The 17848-nt window shown below is 40.7% G+C and overlaps 2 protein-coding genes across 2 annotated transcripts in view; one reads left to right on the top strand and one right to left on the bottom strand.

Moving 5' to 3' along the window:
* The window catches only part of rtn4rl1b (reticulon 4 receptor-like 1b), a 139861-nt gene extending 137941 nt beyond the window's left edge, over positions 1 to 1920 (bottom strand). Inside the window, exon 1 of the mRNA XM_047594180.1 lies at positions 828 to 1920. Coding sequence (XP_047450136.1) covers positions 828 to 840 — 13 coding nt within the window. The 5' untranslated portion in view covers positions 841 to 1920. The remainder of the gene's footprint in view (positions 1 to 827) is intronic.
* Positions 1921 to 2464: 544 nt separating this feature from the next.
* The window catches only part of dph1 (diphthamide biosynthesis 1), a 57621-nt gene continuing 42237 nt past the window's right edge, over positions 2465 to 17848 (top strand). Inside the window, exons 1-3 of the mRNA XM_047594935.1 lie at positions 2465 to 2604; positions 4380 to 4529; positions 13726 to 13789. Of these exons, the coding sequence (XP_047450891.1) occupies positions 2553 to 2604; positions 4380 to 4529; positions 13726 to 13789 (266 nt within the window). The 5' untranslated portion in view covers positions 2465 to 2552. The remainder of the gene's footprint in view (positions 2605 to 4379; positions 4530 to 13725; positions 13790 to 17848) is intronic.

Below are 17848 nucleotides of genomic sequence, written 5' to 3' on the forward strand. Positions count from 1 at the left end.
CCCTGAGGGGTCTCCGGGGGCCACGGCAAAATGAGAAACAGTTTAATTTCACTATTATTTCACTCCCTCAATAATAGCACAGTGGGAGCATGTAGTACTGTAATCTATCCTCATTAGAGCTTTTACATTCCCCACTGTTGTCAGACATCCAGTGCAGACAGTTATGCAGCTGTATGCCCAATTAAAGCCGAGAGAGACAGAAACAGCTCCTTGGGACAAATCAAGCCAAGCAAGAGTGAGGTCTGATGTGAATCCACCGGGGGATCTTGATATTAAAAGTTTGCGGGGCTCTTCCTTTTTTATATGAGGTGCAAAAGGTCTTGGGTGCTCATATATTGTGTAGCCAGCGGACAGTGACCCCGCGAACCGCGATTTGATCCATCACATCTAAATGTACTGACACACAGCAAATAATAACACCTCAGCAGGAGTGCAGCTCGGTGAGATAGCCTTGTGACCCGGGTACAACTCATAAACTGCAGTGCGGCATGAGCTGTATTAATATCACACGGCCGTCCCCATGTATCCTTACACAGATGAATATTTCATCCCCAGAAACCTTCGGGGCGCCTTGTGCAAAAAAAGAAAAAAAAAATTAAGACGCGCTTCAAATGGCGCATCGTCTGTAATAACACATCTGTGGGGCAGCGTGGTGCATTATGAATGGGTAATATTTAAACATCTGTTTCATAACCATTAAAAGTAAAAGCATAGGTGAGTGTAGAGGCTACATCGGGAGAACGCAGAATTCGCCATTTGTGCGTAATAGCCTGTACTGTGATAGGCAAAATAAGGCATTCGGGGGGGAAAAGCTGAGACTTACTCACCCCTTTTGAACATTTTGTAGGACTAGGTGTATTTCGCCTTACGTCTTCTGAGAATCATCTATTCTTATATTCCAGACTTAAAACTTGCGCGCTTTAGTTTCTGAAGTTGATCCGGAGCATCCGTGGCTCGTCGTGCGAATGTCACTTGTCACTCCTTTGGATTTTCTCGCGATCCGAGTGTATTGAGTTACACTGCAGCCCGTCGTGGGTTTGACAAACACGGACAAACAATCCCCCCCACCCACCCCCCTTTTTTTCACAAAGTCTGGCAGATCTCGGCCGGATCTAAGAAAATTAGGCGGCAATCATTGGGAAACAGACGCACTGAAAACCATCTCCTCAGTCCGAAATGTTGACGACTCCAGTGTGTGTGTGTGTGACGGGCACAGGCGCACAGTAGTCCGACACAGCCTCTGACAGCCAACTCCTTTTACACCTAAACGTCCGTACCCAGGCTACAGATCAGTTCTGGGAGCAAGTCGACGGCGAACACAGGCACTCTCCAAAAACCCCAGATGTTAGAATTCAAGTGGCCGATCTCAAATTCCTCTCTCGGTGCTCCCGAGCCGTTCAAATCGCATCACACTCGTTAAAATCTCTAATTAACATAAGTTATTTCGATTCACATTCCGCCTCTGATGTCGGATTATAAACGAAGACTCCTCAAATCCTCCTTAATATTGTAGACTTTGATGCCGTCGCTTTCCTTAAAATCCTCCCCCCCTCTTTTTCAGCTCTCCTCTCCACTCGTCGGCTAATTGTTACATTTCTGTGATCTTGTCTGGGAAGATCTCTTTGCTTTCCACCTATGGATCAGTGCTCGCTGGTGCGCTCAAGGAGGGAGAAAAGTGTGTTACCGCCTCAGCCCCTCCACCGGGCAGCGCACTGCTCCATCCCTCTCACCTTGTCTGCGCCAGCCCGAGACACCCTGCTCCCTGACACCAGAGGTCTTCCCACTAAACGCGATGGGACACGAGAGGAAAATGCTTTCATTCATTAACAGTCATTTTAACCAGCAGAAGAAGAAAGAAGAAGAAGAAGAAGAAGAAAAAAACGTCAGGGAGGGGATTGGTGATTTATTCCAGGCTCCTCATTCTGGCAGCATTCATATACGAAACTGATTTGCTGATCAAATAGCCACCACCCAAATCAATATCTCATAGATAATACACTGGTATATGTTAGATCGCTCCGTATCTCCCTCTCACCCTTTCACACAGACGTGAAATTAGGACACAACACAATATTTATTAATTTAAATAATCTTAAATATCTTAAACAGCCCATCTTATGTGCTATAGCAATTCAATTTTTTTAAATCAGATTTTAATCAATGATATACACATACAATCAACAAAAGCTTGTTTGATATTTATTTAATTCGTTAATTTGTTTCTTCTAAGTTCTGTTATGTTTCAATAATGATTTTTTTTATTATTATCATTACTAATTTATTGATTTTTTTTTTTTTTACCACTGTGCAACAATAAAGCGTGTTAGGGTGGATTATTTTGTAATGTCCTGTTTGTATGCTTAGATTTTGTCATTGATATCTTTCTGAAACATTACAGGATGGTGAGATTTTAAAGCATCTCCTGTCCTCCCGTCCCATTCAGTGACATCGGTTACATCGGTGCTCGCCTTTTCTTCCCTGCTCTCTTCGATCGATTGCTTTCGCCTTTCTCTTCCTCACGTGTTTTATGTTTGGGAGGAGAGAAACGAAACATGGCTGCTACCTCTACCGAAGTGCAACTTGTTCCTGCCAAAAAGCCCATAGGTAAATATTAACGAGTAAAATATTTAGTATAGGATTATGTAGAACTAAAGTCAGCCTTTTATAAATAGGCCGCTTCCGGGTTGAGGGGCTCCAGTCACGCCGAGTGCTTATCAGCGCAAAGCAGCAGGATATGATGCAAACATGAACATGAACAACGTCGCCTAGTGTTTTTAAGCCATTCAACTATGATGTATTCAGTATATTTACACGACAGAACATTTCGTTTCTGATTAATTAGCAGCTTGTTTATGTTTATTGTTATTGTCGAGATAACTCAAGAGCTTATCAGATCGATGCTGTCTGGTAGATTCTCTGGTTATAAAAGCATCTGTCATCAGTATTATTATAATAACTGGGTGTTTACTACAGATAAGTGCCTTTGGAAGGACAGAGGAAAATGCTTTTAATATTCGAGAGCCCATTTCATCCTGCTCCCTGAAGTTAAACTTTCCTTGGAAATGATGCATGCCTGTACACCGTTCAGCCTGTCAGTGGTCTTAATGTTGTGGCTGATCAGTGTAGACTACAGAAGTGCATGTTTACATTCTTCTTGAATGTTGCGCAGGTATTATCCTTAGGTACATATTTACGCCCCAGCGCTGCTGTGAATGTTTAATGGCTCTCCAGGAAAGAAAAGAAAAAGATACAAGGGACTGAAATAGTTTCGAGCTGTTAGTCTAAGAAGCATACGTATATGTCTGTTTCTGACTTTGGATGGAGCTGAGCTACATTTACATTTTGCTGCTTAGCGTGGTTAGCATTGTGTAAGTGCATTAATGCAGTGCATTAATGCAGCCATGACTGAATTGCAGGGTTTACTTTGTTGGATGGTTTGTATTTAGTTTAAGAGACATCAATAGACATGTGCAAAGAAGCCAGCTGAGACGTGAGGAACTATTTTTTGCAGGATATTATTTCAATGAAATGATTGCACAAGAGTCGCCTCTTAATTAACTGTGTTTTACACTATTTTCGCAAACTTATTAACAGGCCTGTACTTGCAGGGATGCAGGGATATTCTAATTTGGTTTACTGTGGTCGACTAGGCTTCTCTTTAAGTCCCTAAAACTGTGTTTAGCCTTTAGGTGGAAAGTGACAGATGAAACAGGAGCAGCCTTAGGAGTGTGGTTTGTCATTATTTGCTTGATTTGTCATTTTCATAGAAAAAACAAACATAATCATTGCTGGCAAATAATTATATTAAAGTGAAATAATACAAGAATGTTTACAAGTGAAGTTCAAGACTGTAAACACATTTTATATTTCTTTGAGTCAAAATAATTTCCCAGAAGAAATATAATGTTGAATGTCTGGGTTGTTAATCAAACTCACTAAACCAGTCATGAAGATGTGTGAGCCTTTCAGGTGCTAATGGCACCAGACTGGATGGCCAGCATAAAAAGGGCATAGAAGAAGAACATTACATAAAATAAATGTTATCAATGAAATCCTACCTCCTTCTAAGAATAAACAAGGCTACACTGAACTCAAATATTGCTTGTAAAATCAAGGAAATAATATATTTTCTCTGTGTTTCTCAAATATCAGCTGACATTTCAAGCTATGCAGTAACTCCTGATCTTTGTTTTGAGAGAATGACTCATATTATTCTCTGCTTCTTGTACTATGTGGCCGGTTGCTGCATTTATAAGTGTTTGATTTTTGGAAAACAGCTTCCTGAACTCTTTCCGTAGAGTTCGGTACATTATGTACTCAGTGCTTCAGCCTGTGTTAACCACATAGCTATCAACTCAATAATTGAACTTTCTTTCCAGTCCGAGGACCACGCCGAGTAGCCAATCAGATTCCAAATGAAATCCTCCAAGACCTCGAGTTACAGGAGGCGATCAAAGCCCTGCCTGCAAATTACAACTTTGAGATCCACAAGACCGTCTGGAGAGTGAGACAAGCAAAAGCTACAAGAGGTGAGCTGCCTTCCTTCTGAATACACTTTTCATTCATTTTGCACACCGTGATCAATATTTACTCCTGACAGAGACAGCTACTGTAGTTGTTATTTAGGGGGGAAGGGGTTGCCAGATCTAAAATGATAGAAGGGCAGTTGTTGAATACACTTCATAGTTGAGGTAAAACATGATCTGGGTACTTTTCACTCAAGAGTTCCTAGATCCTGTAATAATTGGAGAAAGTTCCCCAGTTTTGTATGAGAAGTCAATTCACAGTCCAAATTTTTCAAGTCAATAAAATAATTCAGGATTCCTTGTGGCAGCGCAGATTCAAATGAAAACAAAAAACCCTAGTTTAAAATGACACAACTGGCTGATGAATTAACTGAAATGAGTTAATTGGATCAGCAGCTGCAGGATGTTACCTGGAAGTAAGTGGTCTGCATTCATCTTCTGCACAGCCTCCATTTATGTAAGAGGAATTGTACCATTTACAGTCCAATTAACACACAGGGATGGAGCAGAAGTCATACTTTTTGTTAAAAATGTCCCCGTACGTGACGGATATACCCATTACACTGCGCCGCTCTTCATCATCCTGATTCCAAACCATGAATTTTATGTCCATTAATGTCAGTGCGAACACAAGATCTCACTAATATTAGCTGGAGGTTTATGAAACATTTCAGTAATGCAATACTTTGCTTTGCAACTGCTTAGCAATGTGCAGGCCGTCCATTAAGCATTGTTTTCAGAAAGACGTTTTTGTAAAAGCACTCATTTCAAATGCCATCCACGAGTGCATCCGAGTGCTTTGACCTACTTTGAGGACTATTGTACAAATGTTAACCCGGCAGGGTTGGTCCGTTTTTGGGACACGGTTTTCAAAAGGCCATCTATGCCGTCCCACACTGACCCCGCTATTCAAATCTTACATCACTGAACAGAAAATACATCAACAGAAAAAAACTGTAACATAGTGTCACGACTGAAGATGTCACGTATTTGTGCCCCTGTAAAAACCTTACAGCGTGTCATCAGAGTGAAGTGAGATGCTTTTCACAAGCACTTCGTGTCCAGTGTGTGATAGAGTCCGTTAACGCTCTATGTGTGAATGGGATGTGTTAGTCTTCTCTCAGGTATTGTGCTTATGTTACTGAAGGCTACACTCAGACTGCCCGAACTCTGATTTCTTGCACTGTGTCTATACATGAGTCTAAAGATGTTTTTTTTTTCTTTGCATTTATTTTTTTGGTCTGTATTGAAAACAGGACTTAGTATTAAAGATTATGAAACTTCAACTGAGTTGCCAGGTCTGCAGTGATATATTGCAGAAAAAGAAAAGAAAATTGCATGGAGTTATAAAAAATGAAAATTTGTGACAAGTGATTCCTCTTTTATTTCGGAACATCTTGACTCTTATTTTGTCATGGGATCGCAATGCTTAGTCAGTTTGTACTTTCAAAGTTTCCATGAAATCAAATTTTATGTTTTTTCTGTGTTTTTATATAAAATATAATGTCACCTTTATATGGATGATGATGACTCATCCCGTACTTAAGGGTGTATACTAATTTTGTAGCCCATAAGCTGCTTCTGTTCTGTCAATCAGTCAATAAGACTGCTGGCGTCGTCGCAAGGCTCCAACCTGTACTATTAACACTTGGCCACGCCACTGGAGCTGCCCAGTAGATCAGACTGGGCTTTTTTCTGGGGAGGGTTTCCCTTTGTAACTGTGTTTTTACTGGAAGCAATTTCAGAGATTTGGATTCTTAATCAGATATTTTTAGTAGTACATTCTTGTATTTTCAAAGAGGAATTTTCATGCTTTCATGCATCTGAACATATTCTTTTAGGCTTAGACCAGGTTATGAGGTACTAAGGTTTCAGCCTCCAGCCTAAAAAAAAAAAAGTGCTCCAATTGTCCTTCACTAATATAAATGTCAGATCGTTCTTTGTATCATTTCTTGCTTCAGGTAGAAATATGCAGATGGCATGTCAAGAGGATTCATTCATTTTTTAGACATCCCTATGGGTAGAGTGTGGTTTACTGCAGCCTGCTGGCTTTGCTCTTCGTGTGTGTGTGTGTGTGTGTGTGTGTGTGTGTGTGTGTGTGTGTGTGTGTGTGTGTGTGTGTGTGTGTGTGTCGTCCTCTCTGTCTCTGAACTCAGAGAGCATAACTCACCTTATCACCCCTGTCTCTCTCTGTTCCTCTTGGTGCCCATCTGTTTCTTTGTCAGCCTTTGAACCCTCTTGAGTCTCATACTGTTCTTTTGAAATTGAGGACTGAGAAACGTACGGTAGGCTTTTATTTTGGCTGCCCAGCCTCTTTTTATTTCCGAGATTATAAATAGTCACGCCGTTTTTTTGTTTTGTTTCTGCTTGATGCTGACACTAATTTTCACTCTAATTGTGTGATGTTTTGTTGTAATCTGTGGTGTATCTCCCCTGTTTACAAGTGCATAGTTTTGTTGAAACTTTTGCTGTTGGCTGTGTGCTCTCTTAATTACTATCACATATTCAGTTAAAGTAAAGACAAGTCAACAAAAATGTAATTAGGCGATAAAACATTCTGATGGGAGTCTAGTGTTTTGTCTATAGAGAGTCCATGGCTTGATTTATGCCTGTAAAGAGCTAGAAACAGCTTCTTCGGGCTAGACTTTCACAGATAACATGGAAGGAGAGTATTAGCAGTTACTAAATGTTTATAGAAACAACTTTGTTCCTAGATTCTGTTTCTAGCCTAACTATTATCTGATGATGTAGCCCGAATGCTGCATTTTTGAGTTTAGATTTAGCCTCACAGAAGAGTATTTCAAGAATTGCATTTGGATATTTCTTTTCTAATTGGAGCCTGTGTTTAATTGGTTAGTTTTGAGATGCCCCTATTCTCAATCAAGAAATTACTTTAATAGATTCTGCCTGATAGAGTGAAGTAGACCAAAAGGTCCTCAAAAGCTAGACCACGCCGAGATCCAAAGAAATTCAGCAACAAATGAGAAATAAAGTAATTGTTATCTATCAGTCTGGAACAGATTATAAAGCCATTTCTAAAGCTTTGGGACTCCAGGTAACCACAGTGAGAGCCATTATCCACAAATGGTGAAAACATGGAACGGTGGTGAACCTTCCCACGAGTGGCCGGCTGACCAAAATTACCCTACTCTGTGGGCTGATGAGACAAAAAAATGAACATTTGGAAAGTGTGTCTCCCATTACATTTAGCGTAAAAGTAACACCACATTTCAGAAAAAGAACATGATAGCAACAGTAAAATCTGGTGGTGGTAGTGGGATGGTCTGGGGCTGTTTTGCTGCTTCAGGACCTGGAAGACTTACCATGATAAAGGGAACCATGACTTCCGCTGTCTACAAAACAATCCTGAAGGAGAATGCCCGGCGTTCATCTCTGAATGGCTGAAGAAAAACAAAATTAAGACATTGGAGTGGCTCAGTGAAAGTCCTGAACTGAATCCTATTGAGATGCTGTGGCATGACCTTAAAAAGGCGGTTCATGCTCGAAGACCCTCTTATGTGGCCCAATCAGTTATTAGGTTTAAGGGACAAAGACTTTTTCTAACAGGGCCATGTAGGTTTGGATTTTATTGTTTTTGTTTTCCCTAAAAAACTTGATTTAATTAATTTAATTATCTTTGTCTTACATTTAAATTTGCTTGATGATCGGAAACATTTAAGTGTGTCAAACGTTTAAAAATCGAAAACAGGAAGGGGGACACTTTTTCACACCATTGTACATATCCTCTTAATTCTATTTTAAAAAGATGAAGCCAAAAATGCAACAACAAAAAAAAAAAAAAAAAAAAAGTCAAAAAGCAGTGCAGCCTTGAGTGTCTTGAGGGACCATGAATCTCTGAATGTGTTTCCCTGGGGTAATTGTGAAATTCCCAGGGAGTCGTTCTGTTTTCCAAGGTCCTTTCAAACCAAACCAGAGATAATCAAAAGATGAGCACAGTTGACATTTTCTCTTAGATGTTTCCTTGAGCTTGAGGACACTAAGCACCATGTGGAGGATTCGTTTAGTTTCTGCATTTTTTTCCCCCTGTGGTACAGTTACTTTTATGAAACGGTGGGGAGTGGGCAAATAAGCGTGTGTGCCACTGATGGGTTCACATCCAACTAAGCCATTGATGTCCCCATTAAAGAGAAGTGAACTAAAATGTTCAGAACCGAATCAATCGTGTCAAAAATAATAACATCCCATGGAAATTGTTGACTTTTTGAAATATATCTGAACAAACAAAAACTCTCAGTGAAGCTGTGACTACAGGTAAAGGTCAAAGCTGTCATATCTAAGCCTCTTCGCTATTGAAGTGGGTGGTGTCGTCGTGCCAGGACCCAGTGAGGCCACTGAGGGCATCAAAAAAGGTTGTGGATGCCTGCAAGTGTGGCAAAGGATTATTAAATCCTGATGGTCAGTTTGCCTTCATTTCCCAGCAGAACATTGTCTTGTCACAAGATGGTCAATATTATTTACTTCTCCTGTCAGTGGTCATAATGTTGTACCTGCCTGACAGATATTTATTACTATCTGCATTTTTTTTCTTATTTAGTTTTTGCATCATAGTTGTTTGATATTAGGCAATGTATCTGATATAAATGTGGTGGTGGGCCTTGCATTTTCCACCGAGGTCTTCAGTGACCTCAAAAGTTATTCAAAACACCTCTTAATATGATTGTTATGACACCACTTCTATTGAAACCATCAACAGCTTAGATGGGTATCTCATATAGCGAGATGAATGCCAGTACTTAAGCAAGAAACTCACATACATAAAATCCAGCAGAAGCATCGATGTCAATCTAATAAAATGGCAAAAATATACATAAAAGTTGTAAATGCAATTAAGTTCACTCACAAGAAATTAAGACACAATTTAGAGGCCTCCTTGGTACCTGTGAGCCAAAGGTAACGCTACGATTAGCCAGTCGTGTCTCATAATATCCAGCTTGTACTTCAAAGTCTGCCATGAAAATGGCTTTCTGTGAAGACCAAATCAGTAGCCTCTCCTACTTCTGTGGGTTCAAAAAATAGCTATCAAAATGTTAATTGGAATGATTCGGTTGCGCAGCAGATCAACATGAACCGCTAGCTTGGGTTAAACAGAGCAGCTTACTGACCCTCCAATCAGAGAAACCGCAGATACCACCGCGATTGTTAAAGGAATTGCGTCATTACAATGTATTTCAGACAGATTCCTTTGACTCTGGCAACACATGACGGCTGAAATGTGATTGGATAAAAGTTCCAATGCAAAGTTACACTGTCAGAAGCACTGCAGCTGAGAGACAGACGAGCCATAAAATGAAAAGAATAGGCCACTGGGAATAATTTAAAAAGATTAATGGGAAAGTATTAAAATGTAGTCAGTGAATTTGATAAAGTTTAGGGCAGTAGAGAAGGCTTTGCCGGCTCTGGCGGTCCACCGCTGTATAAATGTTGCACATTCACACACCCCAAACTTATTTCACCAAGGAATAAAACATGTCTGTAGTCTTATTCTACTTCTGGCCATAACACCCCTTTTTTTAAACATGTGTTCTTTGTTAGTTCCGTCTACTGTTGACTGTTAAATTGGTCTTTACAGCACATTCTTATGTTACCCCTAGTGTTTGATTAACTTAATCCCTCTTGTATCTTAAATTAAATTTGCTTTATTAACAAAATGAGAAGCTTGGTGAAGCCTGTTTTTGTTCTGGATGTTCTTGTTTCTTCATGTTCTCAGCATAAATACAACATCCATTGGATTGAAACGCTAAATAAAGATTGTTGCCCTAGTCTTTCTGTGTTGTTCTGGTGCACTGTTTATTTGGACAGGAATGTACTTCCAAAGGCAGAAGCAGTTTATCGTGCTTGTGTGCAAACGTGCATTCACGCCGCCAGATCCACCGCTAGCATCTGACTCACCTTTCAAAGGGGGCAGGAGACGGAGAAAGCTCTTCGCTTCTGTCAACTGTGGCAGAGGTGTGCTCTGGAACCTTTCTCTGTTAATAAACTTGCCCTTTTCTGGGTAATGACCTGTCTTTCACTGTCTGCATGAGCGCTTGGTGATCCCTTAACCTTTCATCAGTAAGAAGTGCTCTCGCTCCACCTCTTAGTACCGCTCCGTCTATCGCTCCATCTCATGGCCGTCCTCCACCAACCTCTTTGGCCTTTTCTATGTCCAAGCTTTTATTGTTTAATGCTGTCTGGCGCCAAAGTTAGTTCATGAAACTGGTGGTGCCCTAGCCATGTGAAAATATTTGTGTGCTCAATTCGTTATCAGTTGTGAAAGTGTCCACTGAGATGCTGATGGATTTATTGATGTAAGATGTGACAGAATTCGACTGGGGGAAAATGTCACGGTTGATTGAAACTAAGGATTTGTCCTCAGGTACTTGCTCGGGGCAATTTATACCTCTGCTTCAACTGAACGGCAGCCCAGACCTGATGCAGACCCTAATTGTGTAGCTTTACATGCGGCTCCCCAGGAATATAACTACGCTCACGGTGATGCAGGTAGAAGGAGCTGTGATTGGACCACTTGGTAGTAGCACTTGAACATTTCTGGCTGCTTCTTCAGGTCTGCAATTTTCAAATCGATCAATAAAGATTTACCAAGACTCGTTTTCTGCAAAAATTTCAGTCGCCGTTGTTGAAAGTAAAGCTGACAATCCCTGTGAATCCCGGTTATTCTGTGCATTTTTTCAACGCAGACACAAATCTTTCATATTTTTCTCATGCAGAGACTGGTTTTCCTAATTTAGATTACAGATTACCTGAATGTATGTCAAAAGATGTTCACGTTTATCCATTTTCTTTATTCAGCCCAAGCACTCTGTGAAATAACAAATATAGCAAAAAACTAATTTTGATTATTCAAAGATGTCAGTTTCAGCTTAAATTGTAAGTATTTTTTTTATTATGTTTTTTTAATTGCTAAAAATTGTGTCTTGTTGAGTTCTGGACTGCAGGTCATATGAAACAGGAAATTGAAATTTGTTACCTAGAGCTTTGGGAAATTGTGATGAACATTTTTCACTATTTCCTGACAGGCACATGACGTTCGTTGCATCCTGAATTGATGAACAAGTTTTCACTTCATGCATTGTAAAAAATTTCAGAATGAAACAAGTACGAGTGTAAAAAAAGAGAAAATACAATTACTATAAGGAGCTTGCTGTCCCATGTTTATTGTTCCTGCCAATCTCTGGCACGCTTGTCTTTTTGTCCTTATTCGCTTTGTGCTGCGATTCTTTTCCTTTAATACCTTGGAGGGCTATGCTTGACGTGATGTCACCACGCCTATTTGATGATTCAGTGTGGGATTAATGAACAGTAACATATTCTTACATTCTTAAAATGCCAAGTCATATACACTGTCTGATGAATAGATGCAAAGATGCAAAATTCCCAGAGGGACTTTGGATTTTCATTTACTTTGAACCCCAAGAAAATATGCAAATATTTGCTTCATAACCACTGATGTACAGCACAGTACTGGCACAATACCTCTGTTACTTTCATATATTTGTGGCTGGCAGGTGGCTGGGTTCGTTGAGCGATAAGATGTGTTTGATTCATGTTTTAGGTGTTGTTTTTGTATTGGCTCCACAGAGGTCTTTAAGAAAAAGAAAAGAATATATATATATGGCCAGACACCCCCACCCTATAGTAATGACACTCTTTGATGGCAGCAGCCATCCCCAGCGGGACACAGACACACACAGACAGGCTGGAACAAGCCTGATCCACAGAGTCCCCTCACCTCAACCTATAGAATCCAAAGACCCACACTAACAACGTTGTGTTACCAGACACCCTCACAAGAGCCGTGTCCATTCTCTGATGAGTCACAACTGTTTGAGAGTCACAATGGAGATCTACACAATATTGGCAAGGTGGTCATAATGATATGCCTGATTGGTGTGTATTTTAAGTTTTCTATATGAATTATATGTTTGATTCTCTCTTGCCTACGACAGTCATGTGATTAAAAAAGTGTTTAAAAGGTGATGAAGCTTTACTGTCACTGTGGTTCTTTTGTTTTGCGTAATAGAAGAAGCTATGGTGACAACGCAGACCCTGACTAGACCGTAGCGTCGTAACTGACATGCAGCCCCTCTAGAAATGAAACTACATGTTGTGGTGATGCAGACCGCTATTGATGGGTCAGCTTAGTAGCTGCTTCTGTTGACTGAAATCATCTGCAGCAAAAGCTCAAACTTAACACATTCATCCCTTTCTCCTCTTTCCAAAACACACTCCCAACAATAACTTGTGTTCGTTGCACCTGTAGCACCATCACTTTTAGCTTTTGCTTTTGTTATGCGTTGTGTGGTTTCATACATTGTATCTAACTCTCTGTACTGGGTCGTCGAGGTCGTCATTGTAAATGAGAAATTGTTCTCAACTGACTCAACTGTTTAAATAAAGGTACAATAGTTTTTCCTCTTTGGTATTTCTGGCTGTTTCTCTTTCTCTGAAATTTTTGAAATGATTATTTTGGATCTATAAAGATGGACCACATCAAGGAAAGGTTAACTGAGGAGGTTCACAGGTACAAACATTTGTATGTCGCGTCTTCAGCCAAATTTTGGGTGAAAGTTTCGTCCGCCGTTGTTGTAAGTGTTGTTAAGTGAAGCAGGAAGTAGAAACAAAAATGAACCCGTCTGGCAAAAAGACACTTCGCCGTCTAGTGTTTGGGTGCTGTTGTTGCATCTGTGTGCCGCAGTACTCTAAAAGAGCCTGAAGGATCACCAGTCATTTGACTGAATATGCATATGCTGTAAAAGAGCATATGGCAAACTGTGCTTCTTCAGCTGGCGTCACATATCAGTAGATCAGTAGGCCTCAGGACACAACTTGATCTCTTGATTTACTTTCCAATATGTTTCCCATGCTAAATTCAAGCTATGTTTTTTGTGTTGAACGGGTGAAAGTGTGATGGGATGAGCCAGGTAATGGGCTGTATCGTTAGACCTGCGGTGATTGGTTTGAACTATATTTCCAAGAGCCTGTCACCTGCTGAAATAATCCAACAACCCTGTTGTGGCAGAGGGAAAATTGCCCTAAACTGCCACTCAGTGGAACACTCTGAACTGGTAGCAGTGGCTGTGTGTAGCAGTGCTGCTGTGAGATGTGAGGATATATTAAATAACGTGTTGTCATCAGTCTATTATCTGTGTAACAGTGTTTTTTTTCTCCTCGTCTCTAGTCGCTCTGCAACTTCCGGAGGGCCTGCAGATGTTTGCCTGCATCATCGCCGACATCATTGAGAGGTAAGAGTAAGAGGTTTTATCCTCTGATTGCTTCCGAGTCATTTGAGAGTCTGTGAGCGAGCAGCAGGCGAAGAAGTCAAGCCAGCAGCGTGCGAACTTTAACTGGCGTGGCCACTTGACACTCATTAGGAGAGCAGGAGCTTTTTCCTAACTCCCCGCCTTCGACTCAATCAAGGATTCCGCCGAAAATGAGACACTATTATGCTGTTTTAGGACAGATGAGATATCACAGCTCCCCTTGCTCACAGTTGGAGGAGGGATGAGATATTATTCTTGTTAATTACATCTCGTTTCAGTCTGCATATGCCCTATTGCACACCAGCACTTCATCACACAGACACAACGTTATTTTTCTTTTCCTCCTGCAGTGAGAAGTGCTTCGGCATTAATGAGCGCCCGACCTAATATTTTGCGGCGAGGCCCACTCTCTGCCAAATCAGTGCTGCGTAAATAAAAGCACCCATTCTGAAATACCCTTATGTAACAGTTTCTATGGAGTTCAAGATTAATCTCCTCTGTATTTTAATTATTTTTTTTTTTTTTTTACCCCTTAGTTGTTGTATTATTCTCATTTCACCTTCGGTTGGCTTGTGTTTCTCACCAGCACTTTCCACTTAAATGGAGATTGTGACCTGTACCACAAAACACACTGAGTGGATTCCTTTCATGTGTGTTCAGTCAATAGCAACCTGATTACAAGATGGACAAGATGAAGAATGGAGTGCTTGTAGATGCCATAAACATTACAGGCTGCACATAGTTTATTTCATGCAGGAAACTTGCTTCATGTGAGCGTTAATGTATTACCATGCTCTTCATGGGTACATGCGCATTACGTCAGTATTCCAAAAAATAATTTAGCACGTAAACAGCAAAACTTAGGCCTCGCTACAAGATGTGTTGGACGCAGGATTGCATTTCTGCCTCGCCACTTTTATCTATTTTCTCGTCTTACACCCTCACTTTGCTCATCTTTTACTCCTGCTCCATCACACTTTTTTGTATCGCTTTATCTTCCTGTCATTTCCACTTTTTTATCACAAGAAAGATGATGGAGTTTTGATGACATGGTCCGGTCTTATCAGCCATGCTGCTATCGGACTGAGAGCGACCACCGTGTGCTGCATAGCCTTTAAAACGCATTTAAGTTTGAATTTCCACTGTCCATCACCGAGCCTTCCTAAATCGGGGCCCATCTCTTCCTCTTATAGAAATGAACACTAATTGCTTTTCTCTGTGTCTTCATACCTCGGCCTCAATCACTAGTCTCTGTATTTTGCAGCCTCTCATCATCACCACTCATGTGATTTCTCCTCCCTTACTGCGGCAAAGATGGTTCTCACGGATTCCCTTCATCATGTCCTGCTGTTTAGTTCCCTTAAGACTTTTTTTTTTTTAACTGTCCTGTCTTACTTAGTGAGAAATGCCATGCTTTGCAGATCTAACAGATGGATTCTTTGATTCCTGGATGAACATCAAAGTCCTCGCGAATTACTGAGTATCTTCCATCTTGAGCACAGATTGACGGGCTGGCTATATCAGCCGAGGATATTTACAGTTTAATGCAATTTGACCCTGTTGGTAATTCGTGGTCCAAACTATTTTTTCAGTGTGGGTCACACATCTTATTGGCTATGATAATGTTTTACTGACCGAGCTAATAGGCGAGATGTGGGAGTATGGAAATGGGGGCTGCCAATGGAAACTGTCCTATTTGCTGTAATTGGGTGCGTTTTATTTTGAAAATACTCGTGAATGTACTTTGTCCCTCCACAGGAAAATAATGGTGAATGGATGAACAATGTTGGAAAGGGACATAAAAAAGGAGCCAAGCAATGAGGTGGATGTTTAAAAAACTAAAGTTTAGACATATTATATAAACCACTCTATTTGGGGATAAAGCTAAAATCATTGTCTTAATTTAGATTATAATTTTATTCAGAATAGAATAGAATAATAAGATTGATCAAAACATGTATGGGTGTTTCCAAACCCTCAGATATGATGTTTTGTTGCCATTAATTACAGAAGCAGGACCTAATTTATTATGAACAAGGTTTTTTTAAGGCTGGGTTTCACCTCTCTTCTGACGACCTGAGACAGTGATTGACAAGAGTTCACTCATTAGCCGACCATGAATCTGTGCGCATAAGTTTTATAAAATACTTCAGAGAGTATTTGTCCACACCCACAGGAGGAAAGATGACAGATGACATTTTAGTTGACAGCCACGTCACGTCTGCCTTTGAAAGGGGCTTATGGGAGCAAACAATGACTTTAGGGTCGACACCATATGGTGGCTTCTTACTCTAGGACCTTTGATCCTGATGTGAAGATAAAAGGGACATTTGTAAGAAGGAGCTAAAGCAACTCAAGGTCCTGGTTCTCTGCTTCCACACCGTACTGTAACTGGATTGATAGTGCCTTGGAAGTCGGTATAGTCATGATAACAATCTCAGCATGGCGCTCAGAATTTGGCTGATCCCTTCAAAGGCTTAACCCGCAGGTGAAAGTTATCTGTTTCTGGATGTTTAATCTGCCCCCGCCCCCTCGTCTCAAGACAGAGAATGAGAAGTCTAACCTGCGGCTATGGTTTCCGAGCGCTATTTTGGCAACAACTGAGACAAATGTTACGCTGATCAAACTCCAGTAAATGGGCATATTCATCCCAATGTGGATCTGGCGTAGGATCGGAGGGTTGTGTTGAGAGAAAGGGAGAAAGTGAATGACAGTAACCTTTGGATGTTGGCGTAGTCTGCCACTGACCTTGTGTCACCCAGCTTATGTTAATGGATACTAAAAGTCATACGAGTGCAGCGGCTCTGCATCCCCATCACTACCACCCGTGTACTCGAGAGACAGGGCTGAGGTCCATTTCAAAATGGGGATGAAAGGGCTAAGCTGCCCTCAAAGTAAGGAGCTTCACTAGGATGGACTGCTAAGTCTTAATGAGGACAAGCTGCTCTGAATTACGGTCATGCTGCAGTTAATACATTTTGGCCTACGTGCTCGCCATTGACATGCGCACACTTTTACAGTCACAGAGCACCGTGGTTAAATCAGGTTTGTTCATTTACAGTGACACAGATGACAGTGTCTAAAATGGCTTGCCGTCAGGTGCCTTAAGAAATCAATACAACCAGAAATGTGTGAAATGGCAACAAATAAATAAGGCCGAAGCCAACCAAAGAAAAACGTGATGCCGACAGGACGGGACAAAAGAGGGAGATGGGAGGTCTTAAATAGGCCACCCACTGGGAGACTGGCCAGGTGCTCCAAGTTCGCCTAACTAGGCTCCGCCTACCAGCTAGAAAGACAAAAACAACAAAGGAAACACACCAAAACAGGCCCTGCTAGACAGGAGGCCGTCACATGAAGAAAATATCATCAAATGTAATTTACAGCACAAGTTTCAGCACAAAGTCAATTTTTAGCCATGACCTAGAAAATATTAACAAATGCCTACTAAAGAATGTTAGAATATGCTTCTTTAGCTACCTGATGGGTGATATATACTCTTACTCTGCAGCCCCCTAAGAACCTACGTGATAGTCCCATCTATTACAGTGCCATCCTCCTTTATCTGCTTCTGTGCCATTTGATTTTATTCCTTTCTCTGCCAGTGGTGACATATGAATCTAAGAACTTTGCTTTCACGAGTAAACAAGACAAGGAGAAGCTTTCAAAACAAAAGGCAATATTGAGAGCTGGTAGGCAATGATGCATGTGCTTTCACTACACCATATGTTTTATTGCTGTTGATGGTATACCAGCTGTCTCCTTCTAGGTTTGAGAGATACGTTTATGAACTATCTTCAGCGCTCCTTTCCTGACAGCTGAGGGATATAAGAAGAACAGCGGAAAGCACGACGTGCATCTCCCATGCAGGCGCTGTTGTCCTAATCTTAGGTCTTATTATCCAGTGGTTACATTATAAAAAAAGACTGTTAACAAATTGCTATTCCTTTTAATTCCCTGATCTTGTAATTATTGAATTTAGATTATTATAGAATTAGATCTTCAAGAGATCATTTATGTAGGTCAACACCTGCAAATATT

The sequence above is a fragment of the Mugil cephalus genome, chromosome 9, assembly GCF_022458985.1.
Source record: "Mugil cephalus isolate CIBA_MC_2020 chromosome 9, CIBA_Mcephalus_1.1, whole genome shotgun sequence".
Taxonomy (NCBI): Eukaryota; Metazoa; Chordata; class Actinopteri; order Mugiliformes; family Mugilidae; genus Mugil; species Mugil cephalus.